This window comes from Sprattus sprattus (assembly GCF_963457725.1).
Source record: "Sprattus sprattus genome assembly, chromosome: 11".
NCBI lineage: Eukaryota > Metazoa > Chordata > Actinopteri > Clupeiformes > Clupeidae > Sprattus > Sprattus sprattus.
Window position 1 is genome coordinate 32,681,436 of NC_137909.1, and position 16,767 is coordinate 32,698,202.

Consider the following 16,767-nt stretch of genomic DNA (forward strand, 5'->3'; position numbering starts at 1 on the left):
TGTGAGGTCCAGCTCATGTAGGTGCCCGGGGTTGGACCTCAGGGCCGAGGCCAAGGAAGCGCATCCCTCCTCTGTGATGTCACAGCCTGCCAGCCTTAGTGGAGAGGGGGGGAGGGGGTTAGTGCTCATAAATCCTAAAGAGTGAAATGTTTGTGTTTCTATGGCTCTCATTGGGTTTTTATGGAACGACAAATAATCCGCTGTATAAATGCAGTCCATAATGTTGGAATAAGACACACACTCGTCCCGCCGTCTTTACCTGAGAACCTCCTCCCCTTAGAACCTCACCACCTTAGAACCTCCTCACCTCAAAACCTCCTCCCCTGAGAACCTACTCCCCTTAGAACCTCCTCATCTGACAACCTTATAACCTCCTCACCTTAGAACCTCCAGTGTGCAGCTGGCGCTCTGTAAACCCTCGGACAGGAGCTTCACCCCGGCGTCCTGTAGGTCGTTCTCACTCAGCACCAGCTCTTTGAGATGTGAGCCAATCAGAATAGAGGCCACAGCTCCACAGCTGCTCTCTGTCAGGTTGCACTCATTCAACCTAAAGAGCGAGATAAACAGAGGACTAATGTACACATGAGTATCAATCACTTGAGTGGACACACAGAAGATCTAACAAGAGATACAATAAGAGATAAGAGATATTCACTTTGTTATTGATTATTTTTGTGAGAAAAGTTGAATTAAATTAAGGGAGATTTGATTAAATTAGCATGCATTGGAATGTTGCATGAAGTCATAAAAGCTCCCTGACAAATTCCACACGTCATTACAGAATGGAATGCTTTGACTTATCTTATGAAAAGTTATTTAGGTGTATATGTAGTTATATATGTATGTAGTTATGCTATGTACATAGTTATGTACACAATTACATATATAATTCTCACTTGAGTGTGTGTAGTTGGCTGTGCTTGTCTCTGATGACAGATGAGAGCAGCTGCACTCCTCCTCTCCGGGCTCGTTGCCACCCATGTCCAGCTCTATGAGGGGCTGAGGGCTCTCTCTCAGGGCAGCGGACAGACTGGCACAGCCAGCCGAGCTGATCTTATTATTATACAACCTGAACACACACACACACACACACACACACACACACACACACACACACACACACACACATAAACACACACACGCACACACACACACACACACACAGACATTAGCATAATCAATAACCAGATAATGTGCTGATAGGCACCTCAGGGACTCAGAGGCACATACAGTAGCTGCTGGATCACCTGATACCACACACTACTGACACACACTCTCTCACACACACACACACAGCGGCTTCATCACCTGAGGATCTCCAGGCTGCAGTCAGGCCCCCTCAGTGCCTCTGTGATGAGCGTCAGGCCTACATCATCCAGCTCCTGGTGACTAAGGTCCAGCTCTCTCAGTGTCCCACTGCTCAGCCACGCGGCCAGAGTCCTGATGTGCTTATACTTAGGGTTCACCTCAGAGAGCCTGGAGATGATACACACACACACACACACACACACACACACACACACACACACACACACACACACACTCAGTCCTGATGTGCTTATACTTAGGGTTCACCTCGGATAGCCTGGAGATGATACACACAGCAGAGCAACATAGGGAAGTTGAGGCTAGTTGGCTTGAATTTGTAACAAAAAATGACAGGAATTGAATTAGCAATTAATTCAAATGAATGACTACTAATTGACAGGTAATTTAATTCATTCTCACCGGAGAGTCTTGAGTGATGATCTGGAGGCTGAGAGGAGTTGCACTCCCTCCTGCCGTAGTTCGTTCCCCGTCAGGTCCAGTGTTTCCAGCCGAGACGTTCCAGAACCCAACGCTTCGGCCAGTGGAACACAACCCTTCGCTGTGATACCACAATCTGACATGCTGTCAGAAGAGATCATTATTCTAACACTGAAAATGTCATACACAAACTAACACTGGAAACATCATACATACTTTATTTGAAACAAATGCCAATATTAAAGAGAAGAGCTAAAGTTCATCTTAAAGCCCCAATATGCAACAATTATACGTCAGGATTAGGGTTAGGATAAGCAGTTTAACACTAAAAGGTCTATATCCCTCGTCCGGGATATTTTTTATTTTTTGTCAAAAAAAATGTTAAGCTCCGCGAGTTTTCGTCTTAGACACATAAAAAGAACAACCACGGAAACATTGAACCCTTTCTTTTATAATATATACAGTTAAAAAATGTAAAATAAATAAGCACTTTGTCAGGGGAATAGAACTGATGTGTTGCACTTTCTAGTATCTGAGTGGGGTTTCTGCTGCTAAGGACCCACCCATTAGCAAATGACAGCTATTCATATGATAAGGGGATGGTGATTCAGTGATCTCCATTGGGTCATGGTGTGGCAAGATTCACTCCGGGGGTTTTGGGCCACAAAGACATTCTAGGGCCATTAGGATATGGCCTTTGTCTTTGAGAGAGGTGTCACAGGTTTGTTCACACCAACTCATCAATATGTATTTGTAGGGGCACAGATTTAGGAATGGCAGAGGACACTCTGAAATTATAAATATGTGGCAGTGAAACAAGACATACTTTCTGAATGCTAAACTAACATGTGTTTAGCCAACACCTATGTTTACAAGGCTCAGAAATAAAAATTCTTGTGAATAAATCTTTACAATGTGTTTTTGTACAAAGTCTGAGCACCTCTGAAACAAGGTTTTTCCAAGGGTATGTTTACATTTGATTTAAATTAAACTTTTTTTTACTACATTCCTTTTACTTACATGATATTATTGCTGAGGTCTTCTAAAATATAATCATATATTCCATTTGTGCATCAATGTTTTTAGTTAAGCAAAATGTACAAAAACATCAAGGCATGTCAGACAACTTAGAAAAGTCTAAAAGGCCTTGGACCTTAGAGTGTTAATCTTAAAATAACAGCTTAAAAAAAATTGGGGCTCTACAATGACTTTTAATATGGAGAATCGCGTCCGTGCCATTGCGATAGCAGGGTCCATAGGCATATAACTGCGTTCTGTAGTTTTGCCTGCTGCAGCCCGCCGACTTGACTTGTTTACTTTCTGCCGATCTAGTAAGTAGCTTATTTGCCGTCTTGCTTTGTCTTATGTTGCACTTGCTTGCTTTGACAGTGTAAGGACAGTCGTTGAGTAACTAGTTTGTCATAATGTCAAAGTCAGCAGATTTCAAGAGATTTCGTTAGTTTTAGCTGCTAGCATACCTTTAGCGAATAGCTATTGTTCCGTTGTGCTGCTTTAAGGTCCCAGTGACCTTTACACACTGATGCACACACACACACACACACACACGCACACACGCACACACACACTTTAAGGTCCCAGTGACCTGTACACACTGAAGTTCACCTTAAGGTCTTGAGTTGACACATTGGGTCTTTCAGCACAGTACACAGAGGATGTGTGACGCCGTCTCCCAGCGTGTTCCTGCTGAGGTCCAGACCCAATAGGTGTGTGTGTGTGTGTGTGTGACGCCGTCTCCCAGCTGGTTACTGCTGCGGTCCAGACCCAGTTGTGTTCAGTTTGACCCGAGGGCTGAAACCAGAGAGGCACCACCTTCCTCTTTGATGCCACATTCAAAAAGCCTGAATGGACAAAAACAGTGTACTGCTAATACCTCCATACCAAATAATTAATAATATGCTAAATAATTAATAATATGCTAAATAATTAATAATATGCTAAATAATTATCACATCAAAATATCTGCTTTCCTAGCTGCTAGTCCTTACCTAGTGAGCAGTGTGATTGCCTGAGCTTCTCCAGGTGGCAGTGTGTGTACCTGATCTTTAGCAGTGTGTGTACCTGATCTTTAGCAGTGTGTGTACCTGATCTTTAGCAGTGTGTGTACCTGATCTTTAGCAGTGTGTGTAGCTGATCTTTAGCAGTGTGTGTACCTGAGCTTCAGGAGGTGGCAGTGTGTGTACCTGAGCTTCAGCAGGTGGCAGTGTGTGTACCTGAGTTTCAACAGTGTGTTTACCTGAGCGTCAGCAGTGTGTGTACCTGAGCTTCAGCAGTGTGTGTACCTGAGTTTCAGCAGTGTGTGTACCTGAGCTTCTCCAGGTGGCAGTGTGGATGAGACAGAGCAGCAGAGAGCATTATGGCTCCTGAATCTGTCAGCGGGTTGCGGCTCAGGTCCAGCATTCTGAGAGTCATGGAGTCGGAGGTGAGGGCAGAGACCAGAGCGGAGCAGCTTTCATCTGTCAGGTAACACCAACCCAGGCTGAGGGACACAGACCACACACACACACACACACACACACACACACACACACACACACACACACACACACACACAGACACACACATACAAACACACACACACACACACACTCACATACACAGACACACACATACAAACACACACACACACACACACTCACATACAAACACACACATACAAACACACACATACAAACACACACACATACAAACACACACATACAAACACACCCACACACACAAACACACACACACACACACACACACACACACACACACAAACACACACACATACAAAACACACACACACACACAAACACACACACACACACACAGGTGTTTCGTAGACACCACAGACAATAATAGAAAGAAAAGTTAAACTGTTTCTGCCTAAATTGTGGATAGATTGTTAATTGCTGTGGACCATGCAGAGCAGTGATACGTCCCAGGTCTTGGTCTCAAGCACACTATAGTTATCCAAGGTCTGGGATATGTCTCAAGCACTCCAAGTCAATGACCTTTCTTAACTCATAATGAACTCATAACGTTATATAATAATGTCACACAAGAGTGTAACACCTTCAACACAACTTCTATGGAAACACAAACACTCTGTCTCTCACTTGAGTTTCTCCAGTCTGCATTCTGGCTCCTGCAGATATGAGGAGAGCTTGTGGACTCCTGTGTCTCCGGGGTCATTCTGACTGAGGTCGAGCTTCCGCAGGTGGCTAGGGTTTGACCTCAGAGCAGCGGCGAGAGCACAGGTACCCTCTTCTGTGATGCAACAGCCAGAGAGGCTACGGAGCAGAAAACACCTGGATGCAGTTACTCTGAATGCTATATTCATTCAGGGGCGCAGATAGCACTGGGGATGGTGGGGACATGTCCCCCCCAGATTTATAGTGACCCCGATCCGTCCCCACCACTCTCCCTATGCAAGGCGAAAATCATCAGTTAATAACTCTGCACAGCTGATTAGGCGATGTAAGCGATGTAAAAAATCTGCACCGTTGTATTCATAGAATCAGAAAACAACAACTTATACATTTTTCATTAATACTGGAATTATTTTGATGATAAGCGAAGTCATCTCTATCCCTTCCAGAGTAACTGACTCACCACAGCAAACCCAGTTTGCACCACGGAGACTCCAGGGCAGAACAGAGCAGCTTTACGCAGGGATCCTCTAAGGTATTGAAATTCAGGTTCAGCTCTCTAAGACTGCACATCTCTGAGGACAACACCCTGGCCAGCGCCTCACAGCCTCCCTCTGATACGTCACACTTACTCAGCCTGAAACACAAACACACTTACTCAGCCTAAAACACAAACACAAACACATCACACTAACTCAGCCTGAAACACAAACACAAACAAATCACACTTACTCAGCCTGAAACCAAACAAATCACACTTACTCAACCTGAAACAAAACACAAACACAAACACACTTACTCAACCTGAAACAAAACACAAACACAAACACACTTACTCAGCCTGAAACAAAATCAACTTCATAAACAAACATAAACAAACACAAACAAATCCAGTTGCTGTATTTATAAGACATGATATAATATATATTCAAACTAAATTAAACCGGCAATCTGAACTAGTGATACCCTAAATCTCCAAAAAAAGAGATGAGACTCTCACTTTAAAGACTGGAGTTTGCTGTGATGAAGGGCGCCACAGATCAGCTCCACTCCTGCGTCTTCCGGCTCATTCTCGCTCAGGTCGAGCACTTTCAGCCGGGATGAGGCTGACCTCAGAGCAGTGGCTAAAAACATGCAGCCCTCCTCTCTGACGTCACACCTGGAAATCCTGCAGACACAGAGGAGTAATAAAGGATATATATCAATTCAAGTAAAGCGTATTTGAGAACTTTGAAAAAAAAACGTGACGTAGTATGATTATTATTATTATTATTATTAATATTATTATTAAGATTTGCAGCTGACATGATAACATGCAAATGTAAATAAATCAAGCTTTGCTTTTACTTTCTCATTTCAGATTTTAGACGTGTGGGTTGAAATAAGGCAAGCTGACACCAACTTTACATTTATAAAGACTTTAATTTGAATAAATAAGTACAATATATAAAGAAGATGGGCTCTTCTCCACACACACACACACACACACACACACACACACACACACACACACACACACACACACAGATCTCTTATAAGTCCAAAACAAATCTCATAGCAGCAACGCTTTGTAATCCCTAAAATAATCATAATGAGTTAGGGTAAGTGATGCATGAGTAGTTAATTGTCTCCAGTTGTTTTTTGTTGCTTGTGTGTGTACTTAGTTCAGTATCTCCAGTGCACTCACAGACACATACTCAAGACTCACACACACGCACACACTGGGTATACTCTGTTGTTTGTCTGTATACTCACTTCAGTATCTCCAGTGTACATACACACACACACACACACACACACACACACACACACACACTGTGTATACTCTGTTTGTGTGTATACTCACTTCAGTATCTCCAGTGCACAATCAGGTTCTTCGAACACAGAGCACAGGAGTTGTATTCCTGAATCTCCGGGATAACTCCTGCCCAGATCCAGCTCTCTCAGGTGAGACGGGTTAGAGGTGATGGCTGACGCCAACAGAGCAAACGCATCCTCTGTCAGTCCGCAATCTGATAGCCTGCAGGTTGTCAAATGTATTATTGTCATCCACAGCTGCATTAATGTTGATATTCTATATCCAAATATGATATTTATATTCTGATGTAGTGCAGGGTGTTGACAAACTGTTTTTAACCACTCATGACATCATTATAATCCTTCTTGTAACTTGCTTGCGGATCATCAATACACTACTACTACTATATTTCAAACACGTACATGTATTTAAACATAGCTATCCAGACAGCCAGGATTAAAGACAAAACAAATCACCTTAGTGTCTCCAGTTTGCAGTGTGGGTGTTGTAGTCCAGAGCAAAGCTGCTCCACTCCTGAGTTGTACAGTTTGTTGGTACTCAGGTCAAGCTCTTTCAAACAGGAAGTGTTTGAACACAGAACAGAAGCCAGTGCTGTGCAACACCTCTCCGTCAGGTTGCACTTATTCAGCCTGGTAATGGAAAATAAATTCACAGAAGGGACATTTAAAGGTGCAATGAGTAGTTTCAGTTTTTGGGACTTACAATACAACAATAATACTGATCCTGTTTTTGTGCCTAACAGGCCTTTTAATTGACCTTTAATTTAATTAAGTCCGCCTGGCTGGCCTCAACTGAGACGATGCTCTTCTGTTGAAGCGGCAGCACACTCACACTCACACACACCCACACACACCCCCACACACACACACACACACACACACACACACACACACACACACTCACACACACACTCTCACACACACACTCTCACACACACACACACACACACACACACACACACACACACACCAGCTACTCACCGGGCGGTTCTGGACGCTTTGACAACGGGCAGCAGACTGAGCAGACACTCCTCTGACCGGGCGTATGTCTTCAAGTCAAACTCCTCCAACTCCTCCGCCTCAGAGGTCAGCAGCACGAAGGCCAGCGCTGACCACTGCGCGGGCGACAGACGCACCGTGGACACACACTCCGAGCTGACGTAGCTGCGGATCTCTTGCACCAGCGAGAGCTCGTTCAGCTCCTGCAGACAGTGGAAGAGGTTGATGGATTTCTCCGTGCCGGGGTTGGCCCTGATCTTCTGCTTGATGTACCTGGCCGTCTCCTCTCGGCTGCCGGGGCGGCTGAGGGTCAGCTGGGGGATCAGGCGTTGCAGGAGCACCTGGGTGGACTCCAGAGACAGCCCCAGCAGGAAGCGGAGGAAAAGGTCCAGGTGTCCGCTCTCACTCCGCAAAGCCTCGTCCACCACGCGCCTGTGGAGGTCAGACAGGCTCTCGGCATCACAGACGTATGCGATGCGCTGATCTCCAGTGACCTCTGAACCTTTGATGAAGGAGACAAACAGGAATAAAGCAGCAAGAAACTCCTGAATGCTGAGGTGCACAAAGCAGTAGACCTTCCCGTGGTACCGCCCGGGCTCCTCTCTGAAGATCTGAGTGCACACTCCTGAGTACACGGAGGCCTCTTCAGCGTCAATGCCACACTCTGCCAGGTCCTCCTCGTAGAAGATCAGGTGGCCCTTTTCCAGTTGTTGAAAGGCTAGTTTCCCGAGTTTGAGAATCATTTCCCCACCATCTGCTGTGACCTCTGCATACTTCTCGTGTTTGGTGTTGGACTGGTTGATCAGGAAGTGTGTGTACATCTCCGTGAGAGATTTAGGAACCTCCCCCGCATTTTCGCACGAGAGTATTTGCCGCAGAACGATGGCAGAGATCCAGCAGAAGACTGGAATGTGGCACATGATGTGCAGGCTCCGTGATGACTTCACGTGCGAAATTATCTGCCCACACAAACGTGACTCGGGTATTCTCCTCCTGAAGTACTGTTCCTTCTGGGCATCGCTGAACCCTCGGATCTCCGTCTGGAGGTCCACGCAGGCCGAGGGGATCCTGCACACTGCTCCGGGCCGAGATGTCACCCAGAGGAGAGCAGTGGGGAGCAGAGCGCCCATCATCAGGCTCGTCAGGAGAACGTCCACGGAGCAGACCTCTGCGATATCACGCACCGCAGGGTTGCTACGGAAACTCAGAGGAAGTCGACACTCATCTAGGCCATCAAAGATGAACGCGATTTTATGTTGGTCAGTGTCGCAGCTCTGCGGGATGCCTGTGAAGTGATGCATGAGGCTGACCAGGCTGAGCGATCTTCCCGCCAGCAGGTTCAGCTCCCGGAAGGGCAGCGGGAGCAGCAGATGGATGTCCTGATTGGCTCTTCCCTCGGCCCAGTCCAATATGAACTTCTGCACGGTGATGGTCTTCCCGATGCCGGCAATTCCTCCCGTCAGCACTGTTCGAACAGGCTCGCCTGCTCCTGACGTGAGGGTAAAGATGTCGCTGCAGTGTACTGGTGTGTCGGCCGTTGGTCTCCTGTTTGCCATCTCCATTTGCCGGATCTCATGTTCTGTGTTCACCTCCGCGCCGATGCACTCTGTGATGTAGAGCTCAGTGTAGACGTCGCTGAGCAGGGAGTGGCATCCAGCCTCAGCCTGCCCCTCATACACACACGCAAACTTCCTCTTCATGGTTGACTTGAGGTTCTCATGAACTTCAAGCTCAGGTGTGTTTCTGAGTCAAAAAATTGAAGACATTGAGCCGAATGCATTAACACACACACACACACACACACACACACACACACACACACACACACACAGGAGGGAGCACTAAGATAATATTACAGTATTGAACCACTGAAGCGTTTCGAGGCAAAATGAGTGTATGGGTGTGGGGAAGTGCAATACCAAGCATTTCTGTCTTTGTAGTGTTCATGTATTGCTCTTACCTGCTGTGTGGTGAAATCTGTGTTTGTCCACCTGACTGAGGCTCCAGAGTGATTTCCCTGAAGTTAGAAGGCAGTCCCATGGAGTGGTCACTCCTCACACACACACAGCTGGAGGTAGAAGGCAGTCCCATTGAGTGGTCACTCTTCACTGACACACAGCTGAAGTTAGAAGGTAGTCCCATGGAGTGGTCACTCTTCGCAGACACACAGCTGGACGCAGGGGAGTGAGACCTCTCCTGCTCCCTACACACACACAGGAAGATGGAACACACACAAGTACAAATACTGTGTGTGTCATGTAGGCACGTGCAGGTGTGTGCACTTGAACGTGTGAGTGAGTGTGGGTGTGTTTGTGTGTTTGTGTGTCTTTATATACAGATGTGTGTGTGTGTGTGTATATGTGTGTGTGTGTGTGTGTGTGTGTTTATATCTTCATGTGTCAGTTACTACGTATAATTTAGCTGCATATTGATGTCATTCTTATGAGGTCATCCCAGTTAGACTATAGAAAATAGTCAAATGAATGAATGAATGAATGAATGAATGAAAGAATGCAAAAGTAACCTTTATTATTTGTAGTGTTCATGTATTGCTCTTACCTGCTCTGTGGTGAAATCTGTGTTTGTCCACCTGACTGATGCGCCAGAGGGATTTCCCTGAAGTTAGAGGGCAAACCCATGGAGTGGTCACTCTTCGCAGACACACAGCTGAAGTTAGAAGGCAGTCCCATGGAGTGGTCACTCTTCGCAGACACACAGCTGAAGTTAGAAGGCAGTCCCATGGAGTGGTCACTCGTCGCAGACACAAAGCTGGACGCAGGGGAGTGAGACCTCTCCTGCTCCCTACACACACACAGGAAGATGGAACACACACAAGTACTGTACTGTTTCAAGAGTCCAAAGCCAACATCTGTTCTGTGTGTGTGTGTGTGTGTGTGTGTGTGTTTGTGTGTGTGTGTGAGTGTTTATTTACAAGACAGTTTCTCTTAATCAATGAACTCAATATGTTTATCATTTCTAATTAGTCCCAGTGAAAATGGTCCTTGAGGAAAATTATCGATGGTATCAATGAATGCATGAATGAATGAATGAAATGGTCAGGAATGCTAGTTAGTTAGACTGCTGTTACTGTGAATGAATGAAGTAAGTAAGAGTGCTGTTACTGTGGCCTCGTGTGCCATGCCTTCTCCTCTGAGCTTACCTGGCCCCCGTGTCATGAGGGTAGTGTGTGTGTGTGTGTCTGTGTCTGTCTGTCTGTCTGTCTGTCTGTCTGTCTGTCTGTCTGTCTGTCTGTCTGTCTGTCTGTCTGTCTGTCTGTCTGTCTGTCTGTCTGTGTGTGTGTGTGTGTGTGTGTGTTTACCTGGCCTCCGTGCCATTAGGGCTGGATCGTCCACTGAGGCTCATTATGATGTCACACAGACTTGCAGTTTAGGAAAACACACACCAGCTCAGAGACGTATGCCTGTGTGTGTGAGGAGAAAACACACACCAGCTTAGAGACGTATGCCTGTGTGTGTCAGGAGAAAACACACATCAGCTCAGAGACGTATGCCTGTGTGTGTGTGTCAGGAGAAAACACACACCAGCTCAGAGACGTATGCCTGTGTGTGTGTCAGGAGAAAACACACACCAGCTCAGAGACGTATGCCTGTGTGTGTGTCAGGAGAAAACACACCAGCTCAGAGACGTATGCCTGTGTGTGTGTCAGGAGAAAACACACACCAGCTCAGAGACGTATGCCTGTGTGTGGAGAAAACAACAGCTCAGAGACGTATGCCTGTGTGTGGGGAGACAAATAAAGGAGGGAAAGACAGAGAGTTTTTAGGTTGAACTCTTGTTTACTGAAGAGTAGCAGTGTTTTTCACTTTCAAAGTAGTTGCAACTCAAGTGAATTCTTTCCCCACAAGAATGTTTGACATGCACGCCATGTTAATTGAGATTCAAATAATCAGCCAAACCCACAGACACACCCATTATGTTAGGTTATGTATTCTACCTTCCTATAAGTGAAACGTAACCTGTTTGCAGAGAGAAAAGAAGTACATTACACAGAACATGATGCGCAAGACTTTTGGTGTGGAGACCGATAGCTACGTATGGTAAAAAAAAAAAAAAAAAAAAACGGATCAAGGAGTGATGCTGGGATATTGAGGAAACAGCGTCGCCTTTGACAAGGCCAACACATAATATAAACTACACTTAGAACAATACATCCTAATGATCCCTCCTTCTCTCTCTGCGTCGTAGGTTGTTGTGTGGGCTCCAGGTCTGGTGCCTAGAATACGCAGAGTAATCAGACAGCATTCCATTTAGTCCTTTGATAAAACATGCAAACGCATCTAACTTCAGAGCTAACAGACAGTTCCGTTATATTATCGTATAACAAGGGGGGTGTTTTCACAGGAAATCTGTTAGAACAGATCCTTCCATTGCCGTTTCCAACCAGTCCCCCGATGATCTTTCAGTTTCATTTACCCATCCACGTTACTGCCACACAGTTGCACATGTACAAATTTCCATCGACCACAAGGCTTACCTTTTCAGACGGCAAGAAAAGACAAGATGGCAAGTAAACGAGTCCCTCTTCCTCCTAAGTTCCACACACATAGGCTATTCACTCGCTCTCTCTTCCTCTACCTGATCCATCAGGGGTTGAAAGAGTGTGATGAAACCTGAGATAACATTCTGTAGCTAGGACTAGTGTCATGACTACATCTGTGTCTTACTAACTTTGTTTACACTACGCTGATGCTGCTGACACTCAATCACCCTTTCTGTCCAATGTCGATTCAGTTTTAAACAAATGTGCTTACCATGGCGATCCCTTCCAGGATGTGAACACGCATCTGTCTCTCTCCAACTCCTTGACTGCAGTGGTGATGGAGCGGCTACCACACTGAACTTCAGAGAACACACTCACTCGGGCCAGGTGGGGTGTGTGTAGGCGGAAAAACGAGGCAAGCATGTTTGAAAGAATAGGGCGCGCTCGTCGCAAACGTCAAAAGTCTCCAACAACAAAAAGTCAAATGAATGAATGAAGTAACGTTTAACCTTTACCTCTGCTTTGTGTTGTTGAAATCTATCTTGTTCCACTTGACTGAAGTGCAAGGTGCGTTTTGCCTGACGTTAGGCAGATCCATTTGAAACTAAATCCAAGCACTTGTATGTACCTTAATGAGTGCCATAATGACTGTTTTTTTTTATAGATTTCAAACACTCAGTTTACTACAACGCCCTCTTCTATTCCTACTAATCTCACTCAGACAGAGACTTCAACTTCTTTTGGGCTATCCTATCCTATTATAGTAGCCTACAAGCCCCGTAGCTAAAGCACATTAGAACGATTGAATATTCCGGGGGAAAACTGTGGGAAAAGTTATTTTTAAATGGGTAATTCTACAAGCATGATACAATGATTGGGTCTCTGTCAGACATTAGACCTGTACTTGGGAGAGGGAGAGCTATGGTGTAGGCCTATGAAGGAAACATAAAATAAATACTCGATAAGATTCACATTTTAAAATGTTTTATTGATAATCAGGTTTTTCTGTTACCGCTCAATCTAGATGTTATTTCTTTATCTGCTTTCATTCCCTTCTTCCGTCTAAACTGTAAGCAGACGACATCTGTAGTTTTTTTTTCTCATTGTATTTTCCAAATGGAAAATAAACTTTTTTCAATTTTTCAACTGAAATGTAATTTTTGCCCCCACTAAACTACAACTCGGACTCCTACGCTAGATCTATAGGCCTACTACAGACCACCATCGCACTATAGCACACCCTAGTGGACAAGTCCTACACTCGCTGGCTTCAAGAGCACGCCCCCATATATGACACCAAAAGCAAGTGCCGTCAACTTTTTAAAGACGACGTAGCCGGGAAAGATGGCGGCACGTTTGGCAATGCGGTGTGCCTATGCACAAATGTTTTCAGTGCTTCCACTCTCTAAGTCAAGTGTGTTCTCGCCAACTCGTATCGTGTCGCAGGCGTATATCAAACGACCTCTGTCTGCTTCGTCACGGCTCTGTGCAGGTAACGATGGCCCTGTTTAACATGATATAATCCCTGCCATGTCCCCCTCTATGTTCGCTAATGTAGGACGTTCACAAGCTAAGGTTAGGAGGTAGCCCGTTAACTGCAGAGTTTGCTGGTGAGCTATCCGTGATGGATGGGGTTGCAGCTGGATCCCAGGAAGAGATGAGTCCTTAACTTTGCATTGTTGTTAGCAAGCTAGGTAGCCGGCTTTAACGTTACTTGAGCTAACTATCGAAAGCTAAGTTAACGTTGAACTAGAGTTTCTGGCGAAGGAAATGCAAATGTGCCGCAGCAACAGAACTCATGGGTCTTTTCCCCGCCACATGAGCCGCTAAAGCCCCCGCGTTATAATTACGGTCCTATTTAGTAGCGACACATCTAAAGCAGCTATAGTTTCAGTCCTATTATATAGCGCCGCATCTAAAGCAGGTATAGTTTCAGTCCTGTTTAGAAGCGCCACATCTAAAGCAGTTATAGTTTCAGTCCTATTATATAGCGCCACATCTAAAGCAGTTATAGTTTGTCCTATTTAGTAGAGCCACATCTAAAGCAGTTATAGTTTGTCCTATTATATAGCGCCACATCTAAAGCAGTTATAGTTTCAGTCCTATTATATAGCGCCACATCTAAAGCAGTTATTAGTTTTAGTCCTATTATATAGCGCCACATCTAAAGCAGTTACAGTTTGTCCTATTATATAGCGCCACATCTTAAGCAGTTATAGTTTGTCCTATTATATAGCGCCACACCTAAAGTTATTATACTTTCAGTCCTATTATACTGTATAGCGCCACACCTAAAGCAGCAACCTGGCTCATACACATGCAACATAGCCAACATTCCAATCCTGACTAAAATACAAAAAAAATGTAAAATGATCTGCATGGTTTTCAATGGGTCAATATATCAGCTAACGGGAGCCTACATTGCTGATTCAGTGTTGATGCAAGTAACGTTGGTGAAATCCAACGGAATCCAATGGAAGAAGCTCTTGAAAACCCAACTCTTCAGAGGGCACCTCCCTTCCTAACTGGCACATTGGCTTAACTTGCACTTAAGCAGTGACAGTCCCGCACTTCCTTTTCTTTCTATGTCGTTTTTCATTTCTTAAAAAAAGCAGTATTTATTGTTACACCTGTTGTTTTATTGCTCTTAGCTTGACTGTTCTCTCCCTTGTACGTCGCTTTGGACAAAAGTGTCTGCTAAATGACTAAAAGTAAAAGTAAATCTAATCTCTCAAGTGAAAAAAAGTTTGCACCTCCTGGCTGTGTTCAGACAACATGATAGACAGACCTATCTAGGGTTAGGGTTTTCACCTCCCTTTACTCCATGTTCAGATAGCACCTCCTAGCTGTGTTCAGACAACATGATAGACAGACCTTTCCGGCTCTGCGGTACCGTTGAACATGAAGGGTAATTCTCTCACACAACACCACGTGAACATGTTCATATATAATATAATATAATATGATGTTCTTATCCTTCCCAGCACTGCGGTACACAGACAAGCATGAGTGGGTGAGCGTAGACGGCAGCATTGGCACCGTGGGCATCAGCAGCTTTGCTCAGGTCAGTAGAAATGACTCCCTTTGACCTCTTGCTCAGGTCAGTAGAAATGACTCCCTTTGACCTCTTGACCTCTTGCTCAGGTCAGTAGAAATGACTCCCTTTGACCTCTTGACCTCTTGCTCAGGTCAGTAGAAATTACTCCCTTTGACCTCAGGGTCACCTGAATCACTTTTGAAGTATTCACCATTTCCCCCAAAGCACCCAGAATGTTGGGAGCCATAATCACATGGAAAGACGGTGTACAGCAAAGGAGCTTGTGTGTGTGTGTGTGTGTGTGTGTGTGTGTGTGTGTGTGTGTGTGTGTGTGTGTGTACACACTGATGTTTGGAGGCATGATCACATGGAAAGACTGTGTACAGCAAAGGAGCGTGTGTGTGTGTGTGTGTGTGTGTGTGTGTGTACACACTGATGTTTGGAGTCATGATCACATGGAAAGACTAAGGCAAAGGAGCGTGTGTGTGTGTGTGTACTAGAGATGCGCGGATGGGCTATTATTTCATCCGCAACCGCATCACAAAACGCATGATCCGTCCGCTATCCATCCACACCAATTTTTTTGACCAATTTTCAAAACCGCACCCGCCCGCCATCCGCCTGTTGTTTTTAGATATAGGCGCTGCTGACGCGAGGCCAAAAAAGTTCTTGCCTGTTCTTGAAAGGAGACTGATCCAATGCTGCAAAGATATTTAAAGGATAAAGTCCCTAGTATGAAAGCCTATTGGCTATGTTGTAGCCTATCCCCAGATCATCAGTGAAGTGACGTCTCTCTCCGATCGATGCACAGGGAGAAACTTTAAAATAGCCAAGCACATCGGCAAACCTGACCTTACAATAGGCTAGTAGGCCTACACTTTTTTATCATTGTAATAAAACGCAATTTGGTATACCATTTTAATATGGTAATATAGCCTACTGTTTTTTTTTTCAAAATGAAAGAGAGCCTATTAAGGAAACGCCGACACTAGTCTATTAATTCCGAAATTCGACCGCATTGTAGGCTTTATACTGTAACAACCCCAACACTTGCCTGCTTGCCTTGCAAATCAAAGTTTTCCGACTACTTTTCTTATCTTCTTTCTTAGCTGTGGTGATGTTACTGAGCTAGAAGTTTAACCTGCGCTGCGCTCGCGCTGCCAATGCCCAATGACACTTCTGAGTCAAATCACTCCATCATCTCTTTGAAATTCCTTATTCCACGAGTGGTAGGCTACAATGACTGGCTGTTTTAAAATATAACTAATAGCCTAACGAAACAAAATAACCCAGGCAGTTTCATCTACGACACGTTAAGGCTTCTTCCAATACTGACAGCTGACTCATAGCTTGCAGGTTTGCGCTGCAAGGAGACGCGAAATGAGAGGGAACGTCGCTTAATTTAAACTTTTTTAAAATCCTTTGCTTGCTTTGTATGCACGGAACTAGGCCAATTTACTGCCTGATGAAAATTGGATTATTTCAAAATGTGCTTGAATGTAGGTAAAGACATT

General features: G+C 44.9%; 2 protein-coding genes across 2 annotated transcripts in view; one reads left to right on the top strand and one right to left on the bottom strand.

The window, feature by feature from the left end:
* Window positions 1–375: 375 nt before the first annotated feature.
* Window positions 376–11,078, bottom strand: LOC308372482 (NACHT, LRR and PYD domains-containing protein 3-like; the record flags this gene model as incomplete). The annotated part of the gene is given in 16 exon segments (XM_080847636.1): window positions 376–547; window positions 897–957; window positions 960–1,069; window positions 1,309–1,476; window positions 1,729–1,890; window positions 3,370–3,473; window positions 3,545–3,605; window positions 4,070–4,243; window positions 4,866–5,039; window positions 5,362–5,535; window positions 5,899–6,066; window positions 6,745–6,918; window positions 7,173–7,346; window positions 7,698–9,458; window positions 9,676–9,918; window positions 11,035–11,078. Coding segments are annotated over 16 exon segments (3,924 nt in total).
* A 2,479-nt stretch (window positions 11,079–13,557) lies between these two features.
* The window catches only part of gcsha (glycine cleavage system protein H (aminomethyl carrier), a), a 6,658-nt gene continuing 3,448 nt past the window's right edge, over window positions 13,558–16,767 (top strand). Inside the window, exons 1-2 of the mRNA XM_080847789.1 lie at window positions 13,558–13,708; window positions 15,201–15,280. Coding sequence (XP_080703915.1) covers window positions 13,561–13,708; window positions 15,201–15,280 — 228 coding nt within the window. The 5' untranslated portion in view covers window positions 13,558–13,560. The remainder of the gene's footprint in view (window positions 13,709–15,200; window positions 15,281–16,767) is intronic.